Source organism: Pseudopipra pipra, chromosome 17 (assembly GCF_036250125.1).
Source record: "Pseudopipra pipra isolate bDixPip1 chromosome 17, bDixPip1.hap1, whole genome shotgun sequence".
Classification (NCBI taxonomy): Eukaryota; Metazoa; Chordata; class Aves; order Passeriformes; family Pipridae; genus Pseudopipra; species Pseudopipra pipra.
The window spans coordinates 5899032-5919770 of record NC_087565.1 but is presented as its reverse complement, the minus strand read 5'-3'; the positions used below and the strand labels follow the sequence as shown (position 1 = coordinate 5919770).

At 53.6% G+C, this 20739-nt stretch overlaps 1 protein-coding gene across 3 annotated transcripts in view; it reads right to left on the bottom strand.

Moving 5' to 3' along the window:
• LAMA5 (laminin subunit alpha 5) overlaps nt 1–20739 on the bottom strand; it is an 88841-nt gene that overhangs the window by 6228 nt on the left and 61874 nt on the right. For 2 of the 3 annotated variants that reach the window (XM_064674061.1, XM_064674064.1), the window contains exons 24-65: nt 19503–19645; nt 19302–19408; nt 18467–18620; nt 17971–18131; nt 17372–17480; nt 16791–16888; nt 16048–16249; nt 15526–15652; nt 15212–15351; nt 14421–14536; nt 13934–14145; nt 13499–13703; nt 13179–13323; nt 12484–12624; nt 11958–12122; nt 11696–11797; nt 11527–11610; nt 11050–11280; nt 10389–10502; nt 10016–10143; nt 9692–9772; nt 9072–9286; nt 8469–8569; nt 7826–8006; nt 7476–7619; nt 7243–7394; nt 7049–7159; nt 6066–6177; nt 5290–5460; nt 4246–4442; nt 4034–4150; nt 3803–3957; nt 3439–3580; nt 3107–3209; nt 2908–3021; nt 2608–2787; nt 2346–2488; nt 1966–2142; nt 1563–1699; nt 968–1121; nt 692–825; nt 413–575 (exon numbers count right to left, since the gene is read on the bottom strand). In XM_064674061.1, coding sequence (XP_064530131.1) covers nt 413–575; nt 692–825; nt 968–1121; nt 1563–1699; nt 1966–2142; nt 2346–2488; nt 2608–2787; nt 2908–3021; nt 3107–3209; nt 3439–3580; nt 3803–3957; nt 4034–4150; nt 4246–4442; nt 5290–5460; nt 6066–6177; nt 7049–7159; nt 7243–7394; nt 7476–7619; nt 7826–8006; nt 8469–8569; nt 9072–9286; nt 9692–9772; nt 10016–10143; nt 10389–10502; nt 11050–11280; nt 11527–11610; nt 11696–11797; nt 11958–12122; nt 12484–12624; nt 13179–13323; nt 13499–13703; nt 13934–14145; nt 14421–14536; nt 15212–15351; nt 15526–15652; nt 16048–16249; nt 16791–16888; nt 17372–17480; nt 17971–18131; nt 18467–18620; nt 19302–19408; nt 19503–19645 — 6068 coding nt within the window. The remainder of the gene's footprint in view (nt 1–412; nt 576–691; nt 826–967; nt 1122–1562; nt 1700–1965; nt 2143–2345; nt 2489–2607; nt 2788–2907; nt 3022–3106; nt 3210–3438; nt 3581–3802; nt 3958–4033; nt 4151–4245; nt 4443–5289; nt 5461–6065; nt 6178–7048; nt 7160–7242; nt 7395–7475; nt 7620–7825; nt 8007–8468; nt 8570–9071; nt 9287–9691; nt 9773–10015; nt 10144–10388; nt 10503–11049; nt 11281–11526; nt 11611–11695; nt 11798–11957; nt 12123–12483; nt 12625–13178; nt 13324–13498; nt 13704–13933; nt 14146–14420; nt 14537–15211; nt 15352–15525; nt 15653–16047; nt 16250–16790; nt 16889–17371; nt 17481–17970; nt 18132–18466; nt 18621–19301; nt 19409–19502; nt 19646–20739) is intronic. The other variant, XM_064674063.1, reaches the window with a different exon arrangement.

Here is a 20739-nt window from a genome sequence, read left to right as displayed (position 1 = left end):
TAGCACCAGTGGGAGCAGGTCGCACTGCCAGTGCCCTGACACACTGTGGGTACAGTTATTTGGGATTTATCTGCGAACAGTGGCCCTGTGCAGGGGCACAGGGATAACACTGCAAGCTGGAAATGCTCCTGCCCCAGTGAACCCTGGCCCAGCTTGGAGGGCCTGTGCATGGGTGCTCTCTGAGTTCTGGGAAGCCTCTCCAGAACCAGATGAGTGACTGCTGTGAGGTTTGGGTTCAGCCCTCTCATGGTGACTTTTCCCAACAGTGCAGAAATCCTGTTCCAAGCAGCCCTGAGACCTCCAGAGCCCCCCTTTCCCCAGTGTCCTGAACTGGAATGCCTGCAAGCAGGCCTGGAATTGTCCCAGCCCACCCACTGAGGGGTTAAGGCTCCCCAGGGGAGCAAGCACATGCCTGGTTCTCCAGGAAAAAGATGATGCCATTGTAGGAGACCACACGGATCTCCTGCTCGAAGCGCTTGGTTGTGCCAAACTGGCTCTCAAACTTGATCTCTGCGTAACCGGTGCCATCAAAGTAGGAACCGTCAGTCAGCCAGGGGTCTCCCGTTGACTTGGACCTGAGAGAACAAGAAGAGGCTCTAGGCATCAATCCCACACCAATCCCACACCAATCCCAGGGTCAGGGTAAGTGCCATGGAGTAGAGCTGCTCCTGGCCTGGGTGCAGTGCCCCACCTTGCACAGGGTTTCTCAGCAGTGGTGTCCAGCTCGAAGGTGTGCTGGAAGTTGTACAGGCTCACCACCTCCTCGTTCAGAGTGTCCAGCTCCAGGCACCCCCGGTAGTTGGGATAGCGCAAAGCGGGAGGAGGCTGGGAATGAAACCCAACAGTTAGGGCAAGTTTGATCCTGGTTTCCTCATGTAATCAAGAGGGCTTTTCTCCCCCCCAGGAATCTCCAAAGGCATCGCTGATGCCTCCTAAAAGCCAAGCCCCCCTCTCCCTGCTGACTCACCGTGAAGCTGGAGGGGTAGCCCCCCACATAGAAGACCACGTTGCGCGGGTCGAGGTTGAGCAGCCCCTGCTCCCCCTTGGCCACGCTGTCTCCCTTGGTCTCGTGCACCGTCTGCCTCTCCACGATCACCGACATGTGCCCGTACTGCAGGATCCTGCAGCAGAGAGCAATGGTCAGGACAAGGGGACATCCCCAATGAGGAGCCAACTCTGCCCTCCCTGAGCAAAGGCCCACCCCTGCACAGCTCTACTAGAAAACGGTGCATCTTCCACTGGGGAGCACCATGCCAGTACACTGAAAGGGGCCAGCATTCATGCTACCAGCACTGCCATGAGTGAATGGACCCTCCATGATGAGCTTCATCTTTCCTCTTCTGCAGACACCCCCACACCCTCCATGAATTGGTAAGAAAACATCTCCCTGCTAGTTTTTCAGAGGTGTTTCAGTGTTAATCATTTAGGGATGACTGGATGGTGGAGTCCACAGCACCTCTACAAGCGCAAGGGCCTGTCCAGGCTTGGGCACAGCACATCTGCTGCAGGGACAGTCTCCTGCTGTGCTTTCCTGGGATGTGTCCCAACAGTCTCCTTCCTACCTATTGATGCTGATGGTGGCAAATTGCTCTCCAATATCCTCGTCGACACTCAGGGAGGCTGGTTCCTCATCGCCCAGTTTGTAGATCCACTGCACTCTGCGGTCCTTGAGCACAATGCCCAGGTAGTCTCCTGTGGCCTGAACACAGGAAGAGACAAGGGCCACATGTTGGCATTTGGGACAGGCAGGAGCTCTCCCTAACACTCCCAAGGCTGCACCGGACAAACACCTCCATTCCAATCCCCATGCACTCCCAGCCAGGCTGATGGGGCTGCATCCAGGGGCTGTTCATGTTCCCCACAAAGACATTCAGGGAGCAGGTGAGGGGCTGAAGTCGAGGTGTGATCCCCCACTGGTGCTGCCAACATGAGCTCCCTCCACTCGCCCACAGGGCCCCGTCTCACCTCCCTGCTGCCCAGGTACAACACGAACCGCCCCTCCTCTGTCTCGTCCTGCTGGCTCTTGGGCTCAGGGTTTTGGATGTAGAATTTGAGGGATGTGTAGGCTGCCAAATCCTGCAGGTTGCTGGGCATCCGGACCTGAACCCCTGAGCTGCCATTGAACTTCATGGGGACTTTCACCTGCAGGGAAAGAAATCCAGCCCTGTGGCACTGAACCCATTGCTGCTGCTGCCTGTCCGGTCAGTGCCAGCTCTACCAATACAAAGCACCTTCTGGAGTTGTCCCACGAGAAAGGGACCCTTCCTGGTGGCCCCAGAGCTCTCCTAGATACCCTCCCATTTGCATGCTACCCTCAGGTAAGCCCTGCATCCCCTTGAGCCCACCTTGCTGGCAGCATTCCTCGCCTGCGTGATGAGCTGTCGGATCCGCACGATGTTCTCTGACACAGTGGCATTTTTGTTCCTCCTGTTCTCCAGGCTGTTCAGCTTCTCCAGCAGCAGTGGGATGGTGCTTTCCAGGCTGGACACTGGGGTTGGAAAGGAGCCAGGAGTTTTGGAGGTTAGCAAGGAAGGGAAATAAGAAGCTCAGGCAGCTTGAAACCCATGTTAGACTCAGCCCTGGCAGCCCAGCAGGCTCAGCACTCACCAGATTTCCTGGCATCCTGGACCGCCTGGTTCAGGTCTTCATTTCGAAGGCCTCCGTACTGGTCTTTCCACTCATCCAGGTTCTTCTTCATGGAGCTCAGGGTATCTTCCACTCTTGCAGCTGTTTCGTTGGCCTCAGCAGCAGCTGCTTTAGCATTCTGGATTGCCTCCTTTGTGTCCTCTGGAAAGAGAGGAGAAATATCTCTGGGATGGCCAGGAGCAGGGAGAAGGCACCCTTGTGTCATAGTCTGGGCATGAGGAAGGGAGCAGAGAGAATCAGTCCAGCCACCCCAGAACAAACCTTGGTCCCTGCCCAGCATGTCCTGCACAGACTGGAGCTGGGTCAGGAGCTGCTCCTTCCTCACACGGAGGTCAGCCAGCTTGTCCTTTGCTGTCTGCAGAGTGCCTTTAATAGCTGCAATTAAAGAAATGCACATGTGGTGTGTTGGGACCTTGGTCCGGCCCAAAGGACATCACATCCTGAGAGGAGCCTCTCTCACCTCCATTTAGTTTGGTCTGCTCTCTCCTCACAGCCTCCTCCAGGCTGCTGCTGTTCCTTTTCAGTGCTTTGGAGACGGCCCCAAGATTTTCTGACATGACATTCTGTGAAACAAACATGGGACTCTGAAGAGGAATTCAAGGCTCTGGCTCTGACTGAGCAGAAAATACTTATTCAGACAACTGAAGTGGGGTGAGATGGGGAGACTCAAATACCGAGTTGGGCCCCAGCTGTGGCAGAGGTGCTGCTCTGTGGCACAGAACAAAGTCCCCAAGTGCCAGAGGGAAGGGAGTTGGTTGAGGGAGTTTGGTTTTTGCTCCCCACAGCACATACCATCAAGGCCTCGCTGGCTGCCTCATCAGCATCTTGGGCTGCTTGCTCTGCTTTCTTCACAGCTTCAATGATGCTGGCGTAGGCATTGGAGGCATCGATCGCCCGCTGGATAAAGCCATCCTGGTTTGTGCCCTGGATAATGCTGTGTTGGAAGATGAAGCCATCAAATCCATGGAAAATGCTCAGGCTCTTGCCCATGCCCCCACAGACAAATGCCTTTGGGATCCCCAACACACGTGCTCCAGGATAAAGTTTTAGAGGTGACACCCCACTGTTCCCCTGCCATGGTGTGGAGCTGCAGTTTCCCATCCCCAGCTCTGGTAGGAGATGGTTTGACTAGTGAGGGTCAGGACTGGTGCCTCACCTGGACAGGTTCCTTGCAAGCTCATCCAGGAGCCGGGCATGCTCCTCTGCCTGCTCCACGATGGGGATCTTGCTGCTGGCTGGGGAGAATTTCTTGACCCGCTCAGTCAGGGGCAGCTTTGCCCCATCCAGCAGTGCCGCCAGCTTCTCGTAGGCCTGCAAGGACATACGTCAGTCCTGAGGGCTGCCACCCCCCGCCCTCTGCCCATGCCAAAGTGCCTCTGCCACTCACCTCCTTTGCTTGCTCCATCTTTTGTAGGAAGTCGGAGACCTGGCCCAGGGCATCCTTGGCCATCCGCAGGGTCTCCTGCACCAGTCCGTGCTGCTTTTGGAGTTCCTGGCTCTTTTGCTAGACACACAGACCCAAGGTTAGGTACCAGCAAGGCTGGGATAGCCCCCCCCACCCCTAAATGCATGGCCAGGACTACCTGGTGAAGGTCTTACCTGGCTCTCCTCCAGGTTGTTTCGGTTCAGGCTGTTCAAGTCCTCTGTCTGCCTGGTTTTGTTCACAGCCTCGTTGAGGGCATCGCGCAGGTCCATCAGCTGGGAGCTGTGCTGTGCCAGCCGGTCCTGGATGCTGCTCACCAGGTCCTGGTTGGACTGCCAGCGGGCGTGCAGCTCACTCCTCACCCGATGCAGCACTGGGGATGGGACGGAGGAGATGAGAACTGTTGTTAATTCATCCCCCTGTGTTAACAGGCTCTTTCTGTGCTTGGCTGCCTTAAAGTTTGGTTCTGGTCTCTCTTTGCAGGTATCAAGGCCAGAAGTGACCATCTTCTCTCCCTCCCTCCCCCCAGTGCTGGTGAGAGAGATGGGATCTCTGTCAGAAAGATGCACAGCTATGCCTGAAAGGCTTCAGATGATGGAGAAACCCCATCTGAGGCCTGTCCCAGTGTTCGATTACTTCCCCTGTAAAAAATTACTTATTTCCAACAATAGCCAGTTTATAATTCCAGCTTTCAGCTGCTGAGTTATGTTTTGCCAGGGCCTGTTAATCAGAAGCGTTCAATTCCCACAGTGCCACCGTGCCTGGTTATGCAGTTGGGCTCAGTGCCCTCACTCCTGCAAGGATGCCCTCAGGACAGTGGAGCTACTGTGGTGCAGGCTGCTGGTTATTACACTGAACCCCTCTCCTGGGACAGCAAATATGAAGAAAAATGATGTGACTTATTCACAGCCACACGTAATGTGAATACATCACATAATAACACTGACTCCTGGTTCTAAGTGTTGTCATTTTTGGTCACCAAAACAGAAATGCCCAGTCAGTTCTGCTTTGAAATTCAGAAAAGAAATAACAAATGACCCCATTGCAGTGCCACAGGAGACTCTGAAACTCCTGTAAAATTTTTTTGGGGGTGCCTGGTTATTAACAGCACTCTCTAAACATGACCACAATGAATAGCATCCTCATGGGCTCCAAACCATAAATGGCCACACCCAGTGGGATCTGTGCAGCCCTGACCCATGACACTGAGCTGGACTCACACTTCTGAGCCTCCTCGTGCTCACGCTTTGCCAGCTCCTCCTGGCTGCCCAGGCTGCGCTCCCTCATCTCCCTCAGCATGCTTTCCACCTCGGCCATCTTCTGACGGAACTCCTCGGTGGAGGTGGTGCTGGTGTTTGCTGCCCCAAATCTGGTCATCTGCCTCACCAGGTCTGCAGAGAAATCCAGATTCCCCATTAGCATCAGTCAAGTTAGGCCCTGCATAATTCCCTGGGATCCTTCCCCTCTTACACCACCCTCACAAAGAGCCAGCTTTCAAGCAGTACTCAGAAACCACAATTGCTTGAGATCACCCGAGACATTGCCCCACATTTCTGCCTCCTTGGCCAGGAGAAGGTAGAAACTACCACTACCAGTAACATATGCTACATCCAAAGCACTGTTCTGTGGCTTTACCTCCTCTACATCCAAAGCACTCTTCTGTGGCTCTACCTTCTCTCCCAGATCCGGCCACTCTGTTTTGCTAAATCTCTCCTAAAGCTGTAGTGCAGTTTGCCCCCATTTTATGCATTTGAATAACATTTGTGCAAGTTTAATGTGTTTTTTCCAAAGACTGTGCTTAGCTAAGCAGCTGAGATCCACAAAAACCTGGTCAGAGTAAAAGCAGGAATTATGCAGGGATCTTAATTTCATTTTTATTTCCCCTTGTTCTCTCCAAGGCTTTTCCTAAGTGATGAAGTACTTAGTGGTGGTTGAAACCAACAGCATGGCATACCACAGGAAAAAAACCCCAAAGTGAAGACCCTTCTTCACAGACCTGCAATGTCCCTCTGGATGCTTTGGATGTGCAGCAGGAGCTGTTCCCCCCTCTGGTGGGTCTCCTTCGTGTTCTGATCAACACGGATTGCTTCTCTGTGAGTCATGGTCATCTACAACAAAAACATGGGCTTAGCTGAAGAATGAGATGACATTTTATGTGATCTGTCAGGAAAATCATGTGATCAGCAGGAAAGCTGCTTCCAAAAGGCACACAAGGCTCGGGAATGTGCGGCTCTTGAGGTTCATGAACCAGAACAGCCTGCCCTGTGCTGCTCTCCCGCCATGCATTTAGTGGTGGCCTCATTTAGCACCTTCAGAGAAGCACAGGCAGTAAATGCAGCTCCAGTGCAAAGACTCTGGATGCTGAAACAATCCCAAGATCACAGAGGACAGCACTGTTCTGTGCTGTTAGCACAGGAAAAGCCCCAGAACCTGGATCCAGGCCCAGCTGGGTCCTGACCAGGATGTCAGGGCTGCAGCCTGGCTGTTTGGAGCACAGACGTATGTACACACAGGGGCAGTCTGTCTGTGCAGCTGTCTGGGGAAGTACATCATCGAGTAGAGATTTTTCCCTCTCTCTTAGATTACAGGCAGGTAGCTTACAAATCAAATCAAATTAAAGCAAATCTTGCTTGGTTTTAGACAGTATATAGACTGCATCCATGATGAACCCAGATGTTTTATGTTCCTTCCTTGTACGCTCCTTCTATAAATGACATTTGATGGAATTTAGTTTTACTGCATAAAGTAGAGCCACCTCAAAAGAAAGTAGTAAATCAAGAAACAACCATCACTATCACATCATGTTCAACAGCTCCCTAAGGGAGGAATGCAGGTAACCCAGCTTGAGCACCTAATGGAGAATGTGATACCAAAGTTTAGTGCTGGCTGGGCAGAAGATCCACCAGCCTGAACTGGGCTCCTCACAGCCTTCATTTTGGTAAAAGGAGGGACTTGTGCTCTGGTAAAGGAATACCCTACTTTGTGCTGCAGTGCATTCAGGTCCTGTGTGAGATCCACGTTCTCATCCTCCAACTCGTCAGCCCTTTGCCTGATCCTGCTCATGGCTCTGTGGGACTCCCGGAGCTGGTTCTGGAAAAAAAAAAAAAAAAGACAAAATCAGGCCAACAGGTCAGGGAACATGAGCACAAAGTGATGTTGAACCTTCCACGCACAGCAATGGCCACTATCGTGCTGTTGAGGCCGTGGAGGCGAGCCCAGGCGATGGAGCTGGCGTTGAGGTTGACCAGCTGGCCGCGGATGGAGGGGAAGGACATCTCGATGCTCTGCAGGTCCTCCAGCAGGAGTAGGACACAGCTGTCACACACTGCCAGGGGAACAGAGCGGTCAGCACAGGCCCTTTCCCAGGCTTCCCTCACCTCCTTCCCCAGGACTGCAGGATACAGACCTTCACACCTCACGCCGTCGGGGCTGTTGGCCACGGGGATCTCGTACTTGTGCATGCAGACATCACACTGCTTCCCCGTCAGCCCGTTGGAGCACGTGCACTCCCCGGTGCGTGGGTCGCAGGAGCCCCCTCTGCACTCACACTCTGCAGAGTTGAATAACAGGGAAAGGCCCTTGGCATCATTTTGTGTTTATTCCAGCTGTGTTTATCCACACGCCGCTGCCGAGGGTTTCCCTGTGCAACCCAGGCCCTCCAACAGCAGCCAGTTGTTTTCCACCTTCAACAACCAGACAAGGACACATGCCACCAAAGCCCCGTCCCACTCCCCCACGCTGGGACCCCACACTCACTTGTGCAGCCGCTCTGGCTGAAGCCCCAGTATCCCGGGGCGCACTGCTGGCAGCGGGAGCCGCTGACGCCGGGCAGGCAGCTGCACTGCCCACTCTGCTCGTGGCAGCTGCTCCCCACAGCGCCCACATCACAGTCACACCTCTGGCAGCCCGAGCATCCCTCGAAGCCGTAGTATCCCTCCTAGGGAAAAGCAGGACAGAGGGTGCCCTGTTCAGCAAGAGGGCATGAGTGCCTCCCTCCCGGGGGCAGTGACGTGGGACCTCAGCCTTGCTTTCTCAGTGTGTTTTGATCATCACAAAACTCACAGCAACACGGTTAAAGATGTGGAGCTGCAGTAAGAACCCAGACACACCACAGCAATGCCCTGCAAACCCACCCTTGCCCTGCAATTCTCATGCTGGATGCATTCACAAAAATGGGGTTTACTGCAGTTTCCCAAAGGATACCACATTCCTGCCCTGGCTGCAGTGGAACGCTGCCTCCACCACTTGCTGACAGATCTTTAATAGGCTTTTGCCTATGGGTAGCTCATGTAAATCCAGACTTCACCAGACGGCTGCCAGCCTGGGGATGATACAGTGGGGCTGCCCCTCATCCCTGTCCCCAGGACAGGCACCATCCCAGTGCACAGGCGACCCTCACCTCACAGCGGTCGCAGTGCAGGCCTGTCACTCCAGTCTTGCAGAAGCACTGCCCAGTTCGTGGGTGGCAGGAGTCAGTCCCACAAGGCGAACAGTTGCACTCTGTCAGGGAAAAATATACCCAGTATTACACTAAAGACCCTGTCAGCCTCTCACAAAACTTATTCCCAACAAGGAATCCTATTCCCCCTTATTTATCACAGTCAGAGCAAGACAGAGCCTCTCTCCTCTTGGATTTGTTCCTCACAAATTATTCTCATGACACCTGCCAGGGAAGTCCACTTTTGTGAGCTGCACTTGGGCTGCTGCTCCTCTGAGGGAGAGAAGCAGTGCTGGGAATGGGCTGTGCAAGCCCATGCTCCAGAAGGAGCATCAACATCACTGCTGCAGTAGTTGCTCCATGGCAAGACCCAGTCTGGGTGCAGTTTTGCATTCGAGGGTGGATTGGAAGTCATGATGCTGAGGGCAGATTTTTTTTCCCACGGAATTACAGAATCAATTAGGTTGGAAAAGACCTCTGAAATCATCAAGTCCAACCTATGACCTAACATCACCACGTCAACCTCCTCATTACTGCCTGCCCCACAAGGCAGCAAGAACTCACGTGTGCAGTTCTTGGCTACCACGGCGTCCCCGTAGTAGCCGGGGGCGCAGACCTCGCAGTGCGCGCCGGCCGTGTGGTGCATGCAGCCCGAGCAGGCGCCCGTCAGGGAGTCACAGCTGCTGAACAGCATGTTGGGATCCGTGTTCCCGCTGCAGTCGCAGGGTTGGCACGAGCTGCCGATCACCAAGGGATTGCCATAGTATCCTGGGGCACACCTGGAGAAATACAGCGAGTTAGAACAGCACAAAGGCATCGGGGGATCCCGAAGCCCATCTTGCACGGTGCTGGAGTTGCACAGTTGTAACAGTGTGAGCATCCAACACCTATAACTGCTGCAGCCCTTGGGATCTCAGAGCACTTTATCACAGACTGCAAGTCAAGGCAAAGCACAGCTAAGTCATACACCCACAGAAACACAGTATTTCAGCAGTGGACACAGCAATAGGGCATTTTCAGGCTGGAAAGGACTGAAGGAAATGCTGTCAGAACAAAGCACACGGGGGCAGAGCCAACCGTTTCCACTGCAGTCCTTACTAGGACAACTTCTCCTCTGCCACAGCAGTGGCTGCACAGGATTAGTGTATCTGAGGCTCCACAAACGTGGGTGCCACCACCCTTACCGCTCACAGTTGGGTCCAGTGTAGCCAGGCTTGCAGAGGCACTGCATGTTGGAGCCCTTGTTGACACAGCCAACAGCAAAACTGAAACGATAAGGGGTACACAGGGAGGTACAGTTACCCCTGACATGGTGCCAGGGGAGCTGATCACTCATTGTGGGCCATGTGGACCCCAGGTAAGAGGCCATGGACATGGTTTGGAGCCAAGGACAATGGCTGGCATTGGGAGACCTGCCATTGCCAAGCCAGTGCCCCAGTGGAGCACAGTGTGGTTCCCAGTGGTTAAACAGTGAGGCCAGGCAGGGAATCCCATCCAAGGGTGCTTACTTGTTGGAGGCAACTGAAAGAGGGCACGGACACCCAACACACTGCAGGGGCTCTTGGGCAGAGGGGTTGCCCATGTAGCCATTCTTGCATCGCTCACAGTGGTCTCCTTCTGTGTTGTGCTGACAGTTCTGCAAGGAAAAGGCAAGCTTTAGGCTCAGCACTGACAGCAAGAAGTGGTGGACTGCACTAAGAATTCTCCACTAGGATGCCTCTTTCCCAGAACTGCCTTGTACCCTACACTGACCCTGAGCAGGACCATCCCTTAAATGGCACACACAGCTAATGCTCCGACTCAGGCACCGTCCTGGCAGCTCAGTTAGTATGTGAAGACCTCATAACTCCAAAATATCCTACTGCTTCACTGTTTACTTACAAGGCATATCCCAGAGCCTGGCAGGCACTGATCTGAGTGGCCATTGCAATGGCAGGGGATGCATTTTCCCAGAAAGAGACCCTTGGTGTCCCTGTAGTAACCTGGAGCGCATTCCTGAGGAGACAGAAAAAGTTGGAGATCTGAAAAACAACTTGATACTTTTGGGAAAAGCAAAGAAACTGATTTAATTTCCATGACAAAATTCCCACAGGGTTGTACTGATGGAGAAGAGATTAAAAGTAACGATGAAGATTTTTCAGTGTAGCTCCTTCCTGCTCCTCATCACCAGGAGATAATTGGCCAGACAGAAGGACCTATTCCAAGGTATTGCAGGCACATAATTTTGGTCTGCAACACTTGAATGATTTCCCCATCATGCCCCTTCCAGGCAGATGCAGCTACTGAACATCTCCCAGGTGCACTGTGTTGTGGTAGGAGGGGAGCCTGGGAGACGTTCCTTCCTTTGGAACAACCCCAGCTGCAACTTCAACTGAAGCCCTCAGAAGTCAGCTCAGAAGCTGGTGCCCTGGCACCACTGCTTTGCACAGGCATCCAAACCCCACAGCTGCCACCCACACCAAGCACAAGGGGTTGCTGAGACCCAAACCGTGACTGTTTGACTCCCCTCTGACTGGAACAGCATGCCCACTTTCCCCCTTACCTGGCAGGAGTCTCCCTGGTAGTTAGCTGGGCAAAAGCACAGCTCCACGTTGCTGGCACGGATGCCTGTAGCTGTGTCTGTTGCCGTCTCCAGGACCACACGGTGCAGGGACACGGAGGAAGAGAGCTGGGAGAAGAGTGCCCGGATCTGCAGCTGTTCCAGGTTTGCCAGCACCATCATGAGCTCCTCCCTGGACACAGGGTTGTGTGTCTCTGTGTGCCTGAAGTTACCCTGATGGGAGAAAACCTAGCATTACTGGCAGGAAGCACAGGCACCTGAAAATCCAGCCCAGCCTCCACTTCCCTGCTGCTGGGATCTCTCCCCTTTGCAGAGGTGAAACAGCCCTGGTTTTTCACAGGCAGTTCTGCTGCCAACAGGCAGCATATAAAATGCTGAGGTCAAAGCAGTTGCCCCTCTGTCTACATGCTGGTCTTGATCTTCCAGTAGCATCTGAGCACATGAAGCATGCAAACTCACCTCCACCAGCTGCAGCCGGCCTTCATGCACCTCCCCTGGGGATGGATAAGTGCTTTCCAGAAACATGATGCTCATCTGGTTTCCCTGGGAAAAGCAAGGAAGGAGTCAGTCATCAACTCATCCTGCTCCTCCAGTAGCAGGGGGCACCAGGGAACTTCTCGGGCTGCACCTTCAGGATCACGTCCGGGCGGGACTCCATGGGAATGAACACGTCACCCCTCCGTGGGTTGGAGTGCAGCTCATAGCGCAGGTGCCCTCCGTAGGAGGAAACCTGAGGGAGAGACAAATGTTGCTGCATGTCCACACCACTGAGACAAGACAGAGATGTCAGTGCTCAACTGGAGCGTGAGCAATGCCTGCGTGTCAGAGGGAATGCTGCTGGCATATGTGTTGGTGGGGTCAGGGTGGTCCAGTCACCACTGGCCTCTTACCTGGTCCCCAAGGTAGGAGCTGGGTGCAACCCAGTAGAGCTCCTGGTAGGCATCTGGGAGGTTCTTGAGGTCAGCGGTGATGAGCTGCTCCCTCAGGCTCAGAGTGGTTGGCACTTCGTGGCGGTCGCTGCTCAACAAGAGCCACCCGCTGTTCATGTCAACAAACTGTGGGGGAAGAGCAACTGTGGATCTTGTAGTGGATTTAGAGAAAGTATTCAGGTGAAGAGCAAGTCCCAGAGCAGTGGAAAGGGCTCACACCTCACATGCATCTTGATGGAAGTCACTGGAAAGCTGAGCATCACCCCTGCCTCCCACCCAGTACAGTCCCCCCACGCCATGACAGGAGACCCCAAAGATGAGGAAAAGAGGCTGAAAGTGGGAGGTGGGCACAGAGCGACAAAGATAACCCTCCTCGCAGGGTAACTTCCAGAGGGGGAGGATTAATGCAGGACAGAGACCCGAGGGCAGCAGGGAGCCCATGGAGCACACCTGACCTGCAGGTTCTGTGGCCCCTGGCCCCTCTCACCTCAGCTCGGTGCTTCTCCGCGCTGCGGCAGCGATCGGTCGCACCGAAGCAGAAACACTTGGTGCAGCCCTTGGGGTTGGTGGCATCCAAAGAAAATGTCCCCAGGCGGCACTGGTCACACCTCAGGCCCTCCACATTTTCCTGGAAGACAAGCAAAGCTCAACAGGGTCAGCAGCTTCTCAAGAGGACAGGGATGGCTGTGTGAGTGATTAAAGCACAATGATGTGATGTCGAAAGACAATAAAGCAGTCCCTGAACACGTCTGCTTGCAAAGCGTTCATTAAACAGAAAATTCCCTGAGAGAAAGCACCCTTCAAAGAAGCTGGAGCAGGCAGCTCAGCAGCAGCCTGATTTACTCTGCTGCCATGCAGGAGCAGAAGAAGTCAACAGGGCTGATAGCTTTACCTGCAACGGGCTCTGACACTGCAGTGGAACCAGACTGGCTGTCTCCTCAGTGACAGCACAAGGAGTGAGCCTTCATGGCCAGAAAAAATGGAGAGATAAGACCTTTCAGGGTGCTCTCCACCCACCACCCCATGGGGCAGGCTGGCTGTACCTCAGGCACACAGACACTTTCCTCCTTCATCCCTGCTCCCTCTGGCACACTAGGCACCCACAGCCCTCCGAAATGCCAGCCAGAGCAGGAGAGTGGAGCCAAGAAGAAAGGCACCATGTGAAGGCATCGAGGGACTGACCTTGCAGTGACACTGCCCTGTGACCGGGTCACACGTGCTCGCCTCGGTGCCAGCCTGGTGGCAGTCACAGCGCCGGCACTCGGGGTAGTGGTAGTAGCCAGGGGCACAGAGGTCACACTGTCGCCCAATGATGTTGGGCTTGCACCTGGGTGGACACAAGAGCCGCAGCGTTAGAACCTCTGTCGTGCTGTGTGAGGAGCTTTCAGAGTTTCCCCCATTCTGCATGTTTCCTCCCTGCAGCCTGCCGATGTGTCCCATCACTCCAGCGGGGACCAGGGATGCTGCCAGATGTCCCCAGTGCCGGGACAAGGCTCCCTCACCTGCACTGCCCGCTGTCCACGTCACAGCCTGGCTCTGTCAGCTCCTGCACGCCGGGCCGGGAGCAGTTGCAGTCCTCGCAGCCGATGAGGGGGTGGCAGCCGAAGGTTTGGGGCTCACAGACAACACACTCTGGCTTCAGGGTGTGAGGAGGGCAGATGCACTGCCCTGTCACTTCATCACAGAGACGTGTCCCGCAGTCACAGGCTGGAAGGGGTAGAAAAGGACTGGGTTTGGTGGAGCAGGGCCCAGAAACCCATGGAGAGTGTGGGGAATGGATGCAGAGCTCAACTGCTCTGAGGGCAGTTGGGCTGTTTGTACGAGGTGGAGCCATTACAGGGCTGGAGAACACAGCCATTTCCCAAAACAGCCTTCAGCTCTGTAAGAGGCAAACCAGCAAGAGCTCGGAAAGCAGAGCGGGAGATGGGACAACTCACGCCTGCAGTTGGGGAAGCCCCAGTACCCGGTGGCACAGCGGGAGCACTCCCGGCCGATGACGTTGGACTTGCAGGGACACTGCCCACCGAAGGGCTCGCACTGGCTGCCCCGAGCCCCGGCCTCGTGGCACCGGCACGGCTGGGCCCCGTTGTTGTAGAACAGGGACAGGGAGATGGCAGAGTCGCGGCAGAACCTCGACGACGTGCTGGGGCTGCGGGGGAAGGCAGGAGGAGTCACCGGGCTGCACATCTCCCCACAGCCTCCCCCCCACCCCAAAATCCAGCAGGATCTCCTGCAGCAGCGGGGACTGAGTTAGAGGGTGGGAATGCCCTGTGACATGGAGATCCCCCTAAATACCCACATTTGGACAATAGATAAGGAACGCCTTAACCAGCCCCCTGCCCTGCCCCACATGAAAGGAATGTGGTTTTGCTCCCTGAGGAGGGTGCAGGCTGCAGACAGCAGAGAGGGCACCCAAAGTCTCACTTGATGTAGAAGCTGTTGATGCCACAGCTGCTGATGAAATCATAGGACTTGTCCAGGGGTTCCTCCTGCAGGTACTGAGAGCTGTAACTGTCCTCAGGCACCACAAGGATGTAATCCTGCAAAGCAAGGGCAAGCTGGGTGAGCCAGGCTCTCAGCTGAGACAGGCAGACACCACCCAAAATGACTCCAAAGTCCAAATGCACCCTCATCCTCTCATCCCTTGCTGGGACAGAACATAACACACAAAGCACTCAAGCACTGCAAAGACTAGGGGTCACCCTTCTAATGGGGTCTGTCCATCATGATCCATCTAATCTAATGCTCCATGTGAGGAGTGCCCCAAAATCACTGGAGTTAAAACAGGCAGAACACTCTAAAGGGCAGCACTGGCTGTGCCTCAGCAGGGAGGGAGTCGCTGGCATCATTGTCATCTTAAATCTCTAGACACGAAGGCACCTGCATTCCAACTCTGTCTTTTAGCCATTTATCCAAATTTTGGTCAATCTTCTCATCCTGTTGCCTGAGGATAACAAGGGCTACCTGCCCCCATTATGAGACCTGTCTGGATAAACAATACTATGCAGGTTTAAAATATTGCTAGGGCAGGAGTAAGGCCTTACAAGCCACTAACCATTAAGGTTGGAGATTGTAACTTTCTAGGGTAGTTCAGAGAATGAGCGATAGTGGGACACATTCCTGTGGTCACACAGAGACAAAAATCCAAGGAAAAACTCCAGCCCTGCTGAAGCCTGGTCCAGCATGCCCTGGGAGCTTCCTGGAGAGAGGCTCACCAGCCACAGCTGCTTGCCCTCTGGCACTCGAACAACCACAGTCAGATCATTATCGGTGACATCCAGGACAATCTGGTCCTCAGAAACGACCAGGCTCCGGCACCCATAGCCGTGTGGGCAAAAATTCGCGTTGGTCTGACCTGAAAAGACAACAGATGTATTGGTCCCACATTTCCCTTGGAGCCCCCATTACATCTCCCAGTTTGGAAGGGATGAGCAAGTCTTGCTTCATCTTTGCGATCCCCAAAGAACCCGAAACTATTCTCTGGCGTGAAAAGCTTTCAGCAGCACCCCCAGGTCCTCGCTCTTCTCACCTTGCCAGATGCGCCCCCCGTTGATCAGCACTTCCACAGGGAAGGTGGGATGGTTGGGCTGGTAGTAGTGCAGGATGAAAGCATAGCGTCCCAGGCTCTGTATCCTGCTGTTGAACACCACTGCAGCCTGGCCCAAAACGGGAGAACAGAGACAAAAATCCACATCTGATGCCTGTACTCACAGCTGGGATATTTTTTAATTATTGCACAAATTCGTGCTCTTATTGCACAACTGTCATGTCTTGAGAATTTGGTGAAGCAAACCCCTTATGTCTCCACACTCCTCCCTCTACTAAAGCCACCTGCAAAGCTTTTCCTGGGATCCCAGAGAACCAAGCAGGGTTGGACGGAGCTAACTCAGGTGAGTCCATGGGAATTACAGGTTCAGGGACAAGTTTAAAGTCCATATTCAATTCTGAAAATGCTCATTGATAAGCTACTCAGTAGATAAGGAAAACTTCTCCCTGTACCACTGGTCCATTGGCACAGCACCAGCAAACCAGCCCAACCCACACTCACTACCTGTGGGGACTGCAGGAGGATGAGCTCTGCAGTGGGGTCCATCGCTGTGGGAGGACGAGGAGCAGGCTCCACTGGGACCCCAGATGGAACCACATGGACAGCCTGAGCCAGGGGGATGTCAGGGGCAATGGGCAGAGCTTGGGCCCCCTCCAAAATGATCGACTGAGAGAGCTTCAGGAACCTTGAGGGGACACAGGAGCTGCTGCAAAATAAGGAGAAAACAGGATTTAAAGATCTCTGACACAGAAAGAGAGAGGTTCTGTGGTCCTGGCAGGAGAAGCGCACCCTGTAACTCCTGGTGGATTACAAAGCATGCCTGCAGAGGGAGAGCTTGCTACCAGGACCTCTGGGGCTCTGGGACATGAGCTCAGCAGGAAGAATAGGAATCTGGCACAGGCAAATTCCTCTGCAAACATTTATTCAAAGTAGTGTCAAAAATCTGGATACAGCGAGTGTCTTGCTGTATGAGAGCAAGCAGAGGAATGCCTATTTGGGATAACACCTGAGTGTCTGCCCCAGGAGGCACTGTGGTGCTCAGATAAAGGGCCAGCAGCCTGACTCCCAGTCCATATTCCATTTCTGCCTGCTCAGTGGACACAGGCAAGGAGTTTCACCTCAGCCAGAGATCTCTCTCTATTGTGTCAAGAACTTAAATGGCTCCAAATCCTAGGGAAGTAAGAGAAGCAATAGTTTTTTGAACAGCCACATTCATGCTAAAACCATGAGGGACTGGAGACTCGTACCTGTTGGAGAAGAATGTGCCATGGACGCTGATGCAATGCACCTTCGGCTCGATGAGCTCCATGGTGAACTGTGCAGCAGGGATGAGGTACACCTTGTGCTGCCACACGTGAGAGAGAGAGACACCTGGTTATGTGACAGCCTCTGCCACTGGAGCCCACAGCAGTTCCTGTGCCCACCAGGCTGACCAACTATGCACTCATCAGGCACTTCAGCTAATGCGTGGCAGGTGACACCTTTGTTCATTACCCCTTCTTCCTAACGCATTTAGGAGCTCCACGCATTTTATGGGATTCTTCCATCCTTGGCTGAGCTACTGTGAATGCCTTCAATATAAAAGAGGCGCTGCCCCAGTGCTGCAGAGATCTCTCTGCAAGAGCAGTTGCTTCTCCCCATCTTCTCCCCAATTCCAGTCCCATGATCTACTTCAAAACACCCCATTGACCATGTTCTCCACCTTGGACTGGTCATGACACAGGCTAAGATCTAGTATCCATTCCAAACAGTACTAGAAAATCCTTCTAGAGGCTGAGTACCACTCCTTGCAACCTGCTGACAGTGCTGCCCTTGCTGGGAGCCTTACCAGGAAGAAGTCAGCCAGATCAGAGGTGAACCGAATGGTGGCCTCTGAGGTAAGGTCAAAAGTTGCCATACGGCTCTGGGAATCCACAGCAATCCCTCGACAAAGGAAACTGCAAGAGAAACACAGATCTTGAAGCCAGCCTTGAACAGGGTCATGACCCATTTCTTATCTTGCCAGCTATATGTCCTGAAGGGATTTACACAATGTTCCTTTTGATGTTTTTTCTGGCAAGTCATGAGTGAAGTTTCCCAAGGACACCTCAAACATTTGTTTCCTACTGCAAAGGTTGCAGTCTGAAGTCAGACAGGGTTTGACCTGTCTCTAGTAAACCTGCCTGTAGGTCATTCCCTAAGTCAAGGCCCCTACCAGTGTATCCAGCTGTAAATGAATGCAACAGATTAGCTCCTGGCAGAGGCATTAGAGGACTATGCTGGCACAAGAACACAATTCCAGTGGATGGCCAGCCACTAAAATCTGTGTCCAGCTGAGGCATTACTCTGTTCATGTGATAAACCAGAAAAAGTTCCACTCAGGGGGGAGATATCCTTGCCGTGGCACAGGAGGACTGTGCCCTTTCTCCCTTTCAGAGGTGAACATACCTGTAGACACAGGGGTAGAAGGTGAATGTGCCCTGTTGCATGGCTGAGTGTGGTGAGCTCACAGCAATGCCCACCGTCTGCAGGGCGTTGGTGTTGGCATACTCCACCACCAGCACGTACTTCCCAGGCTGGGCAACAGGCAGGGACAGCTGGACTTCCACCTGGAGGACAGAGGGATGACCTGAGGGAGGGTCTTCAGTCCCACTCTCCACAGTGAGTGTGTGCAGGATGCTACAAACCTCCTCTGCATCTGAGAGGACAATGGGACAACTCTCACCAAGTCCTTGCAAGCCCTTTACATGGGAGACTGTTTTTGAGTGCCTTGAGCAGGGCATGCAAGCACACAGCTGCAAGGCTGATGGGGCAACAGTGGGGTGCATGTGGGTGTAAAACCTTCTGGTAGCCTGCACAGGTGGAGGTAAAGCACCAGAGAGTGGGGGCAGAGGGGTGAGCGCTGCAGTGCCCGTGTGAGGGATGAAACACAAGCGCCACTCACATCACTGCCACTGCAGGTGGCCATCCGTGGGTGGGAGGGGGTGAGCTGTTCTGTGGGACACAACCTGGGGAGTCTGTTGTCCAGCCTGCACACGGCATCCACCCCTGACACAGCAGGGAAGCCGTCCATGGACAGGTACTGATACAGGAGGCAGCTGAAAACACAGAAAATAATTGCAAAGTACAAATGTTACAACAAGATTGTAAGAGTCTAGAGCACCCACACAGCCTGGTCCCAGCCAGGTTTGCAAAAGGCTTTGGTCTATCAGGAGGGCCAAGGAGCACCTCTGGTTAGTGGGGAGCAAGAGACTGGGTATTATGGGACTAGTGAGGGCAGTAACAATAAAAACCTTCTCCCCCTGCATTGTCCTTTATCCTGGGGACCACTACTATAGTGGAGGGGACAAGTGGTGTCCAGAGACCAACCAGCCTTCTTGCCAACATGGACAGAGGTTCTGGGCAAGCAGATGCACTGAGATGCTCCAAGCACTACCAGTCTGTCATTGGAGCCATTTTCCAGGACTGCTGACTGACACACAACCTGGCACTGGGAATCCAGCCTAGCAGGGAGGCAGGCTATGGTCTTCTTACTGGGTGAGCTGGCCCTCCAGGGTCCATGAGAACACACAAACTGCCTGTGCCATGGATGAGGAGCTCTGTGGGTTGGCTTTCTGGGCCAATGCAGGTTCCACAAGCTCTATAATCCCAGCAAAGTGCTCTACTAAGCAGTTTTACTGTATCCAGACCCTCACAGAGTACGGACTGTATATTCCTTAAACCCAGGCCAAGAGGAGCTGAGTAGGTCCCCCACAGCACAAAGATGTGGAGATTCTTACTTCTGGGTGGCTTGTTCAGGGGCTGGTTGGTAGGTACATGGCTCTGTGACCTTTAGCTGCAGGATTGGTGCTTCGTAGTATGAGCTGGGTAGCAAAACCAGATAGTCCTAAGAGGAGAAATAGGAGAGTTGTTATGTTTGGGACACTTTGTCCCCAGGGAGCTGCTGAAGCCCCCATGGTGGATGGAGCAGAGATCCTTACCAGCAGCACACCCTCTGCTTCAACAACCAGAGACCAGGTGCTGGGGTTGAGTACGAAGGGCTCCCCAAAGCTGTTCTGGGGGACGGTGACAAAGGCTGGCTCCGTGCTGGGAGCAAAGACAATCTGCTTGGTCTGCTCTGTACCTGGAGTGGGAGGGATAAGAGGCTGTGAAGGGACTGGAATGGAAAACCTGGGGCTCCACATGGGCAGCTCTGCTCAGGGAAGCAGCTCTGTGGTGCAGTTGGGAGTCCCGGGCTCCCACTTTCTCAGCGCTGCCAGAGCAGATGCACCCCAATTCCACACTGTCCTGGAACAGAGATATCCACTCTGAACCTGCTCAGTAGCTTAATGGGAGAAAAAAAATAAAATCACTGCAATCCTTAATGCCAATCCATAGCTCTCACAGTGTGCTCTGCATCCCCAGACTGCAAAGCATGGAGTATTACATGCCAATGAGTATTTTGCCAGCTAGAAAAGGAAGGAACTCATCTGTGAAGAACTTATTGTGAGACAGACAAAAAACATTGCCCAGATGCATTTTTCCTTAGGGATATTCTGACTCCAGCTCCACAGGCAAGATACTTATCTTCTGGTAAACTCTCAGACCCCCAAGCTGTGCTCGTGTCTTCCTTCTTGCCAGCCACAAACTCTGCACTGAGATTTAGACATTGATTTTAACTGACAGGACAGAAAGGGTTTAAGGCTTGATCCTGCTGCTGTTGAACAGCTCCTCGGCTCAGCTGACAGTCCCACAACCTCTGAATTCATTAAAGTTGGATGCAACAATGATACAGCAGGTAGAAGCAGCCTGTCTGCCTGCCCAGCAGTCTCAGGAGCGTTCTGGAGAGCACAGATGAGAGGGATTCACCGAGAATGGCTGCACGGTGAACAGATGGGATGAAGCAGGAGTGGAGAATGTGACACTGACTATCCTGGTGTGGTACGTGGACATCAAGGCACAAATCAGAGGACCAGAAGCTAAAGCAAGGGCTTGTGCTACTGCTGGGATGGGTAATCCCTCCCCATGTGTGCCAGCTCTGTTACATACCCGGCATCAGCTGAGGCTGAGCCCTTGCTTTCCCAGATGGGAAAGGAGAGGTGAGGATGCAAGGAATCAAGAGATTTCCCTGAACAGGCAATGGGGTAGCTTTCTTGACAAGCTGAAGTTTCACAACCCTTTGAGATGATATGTAGCTCAAATTGAGGTGGCTTCTGGAGGTGGGGTGGGAGAAACCAG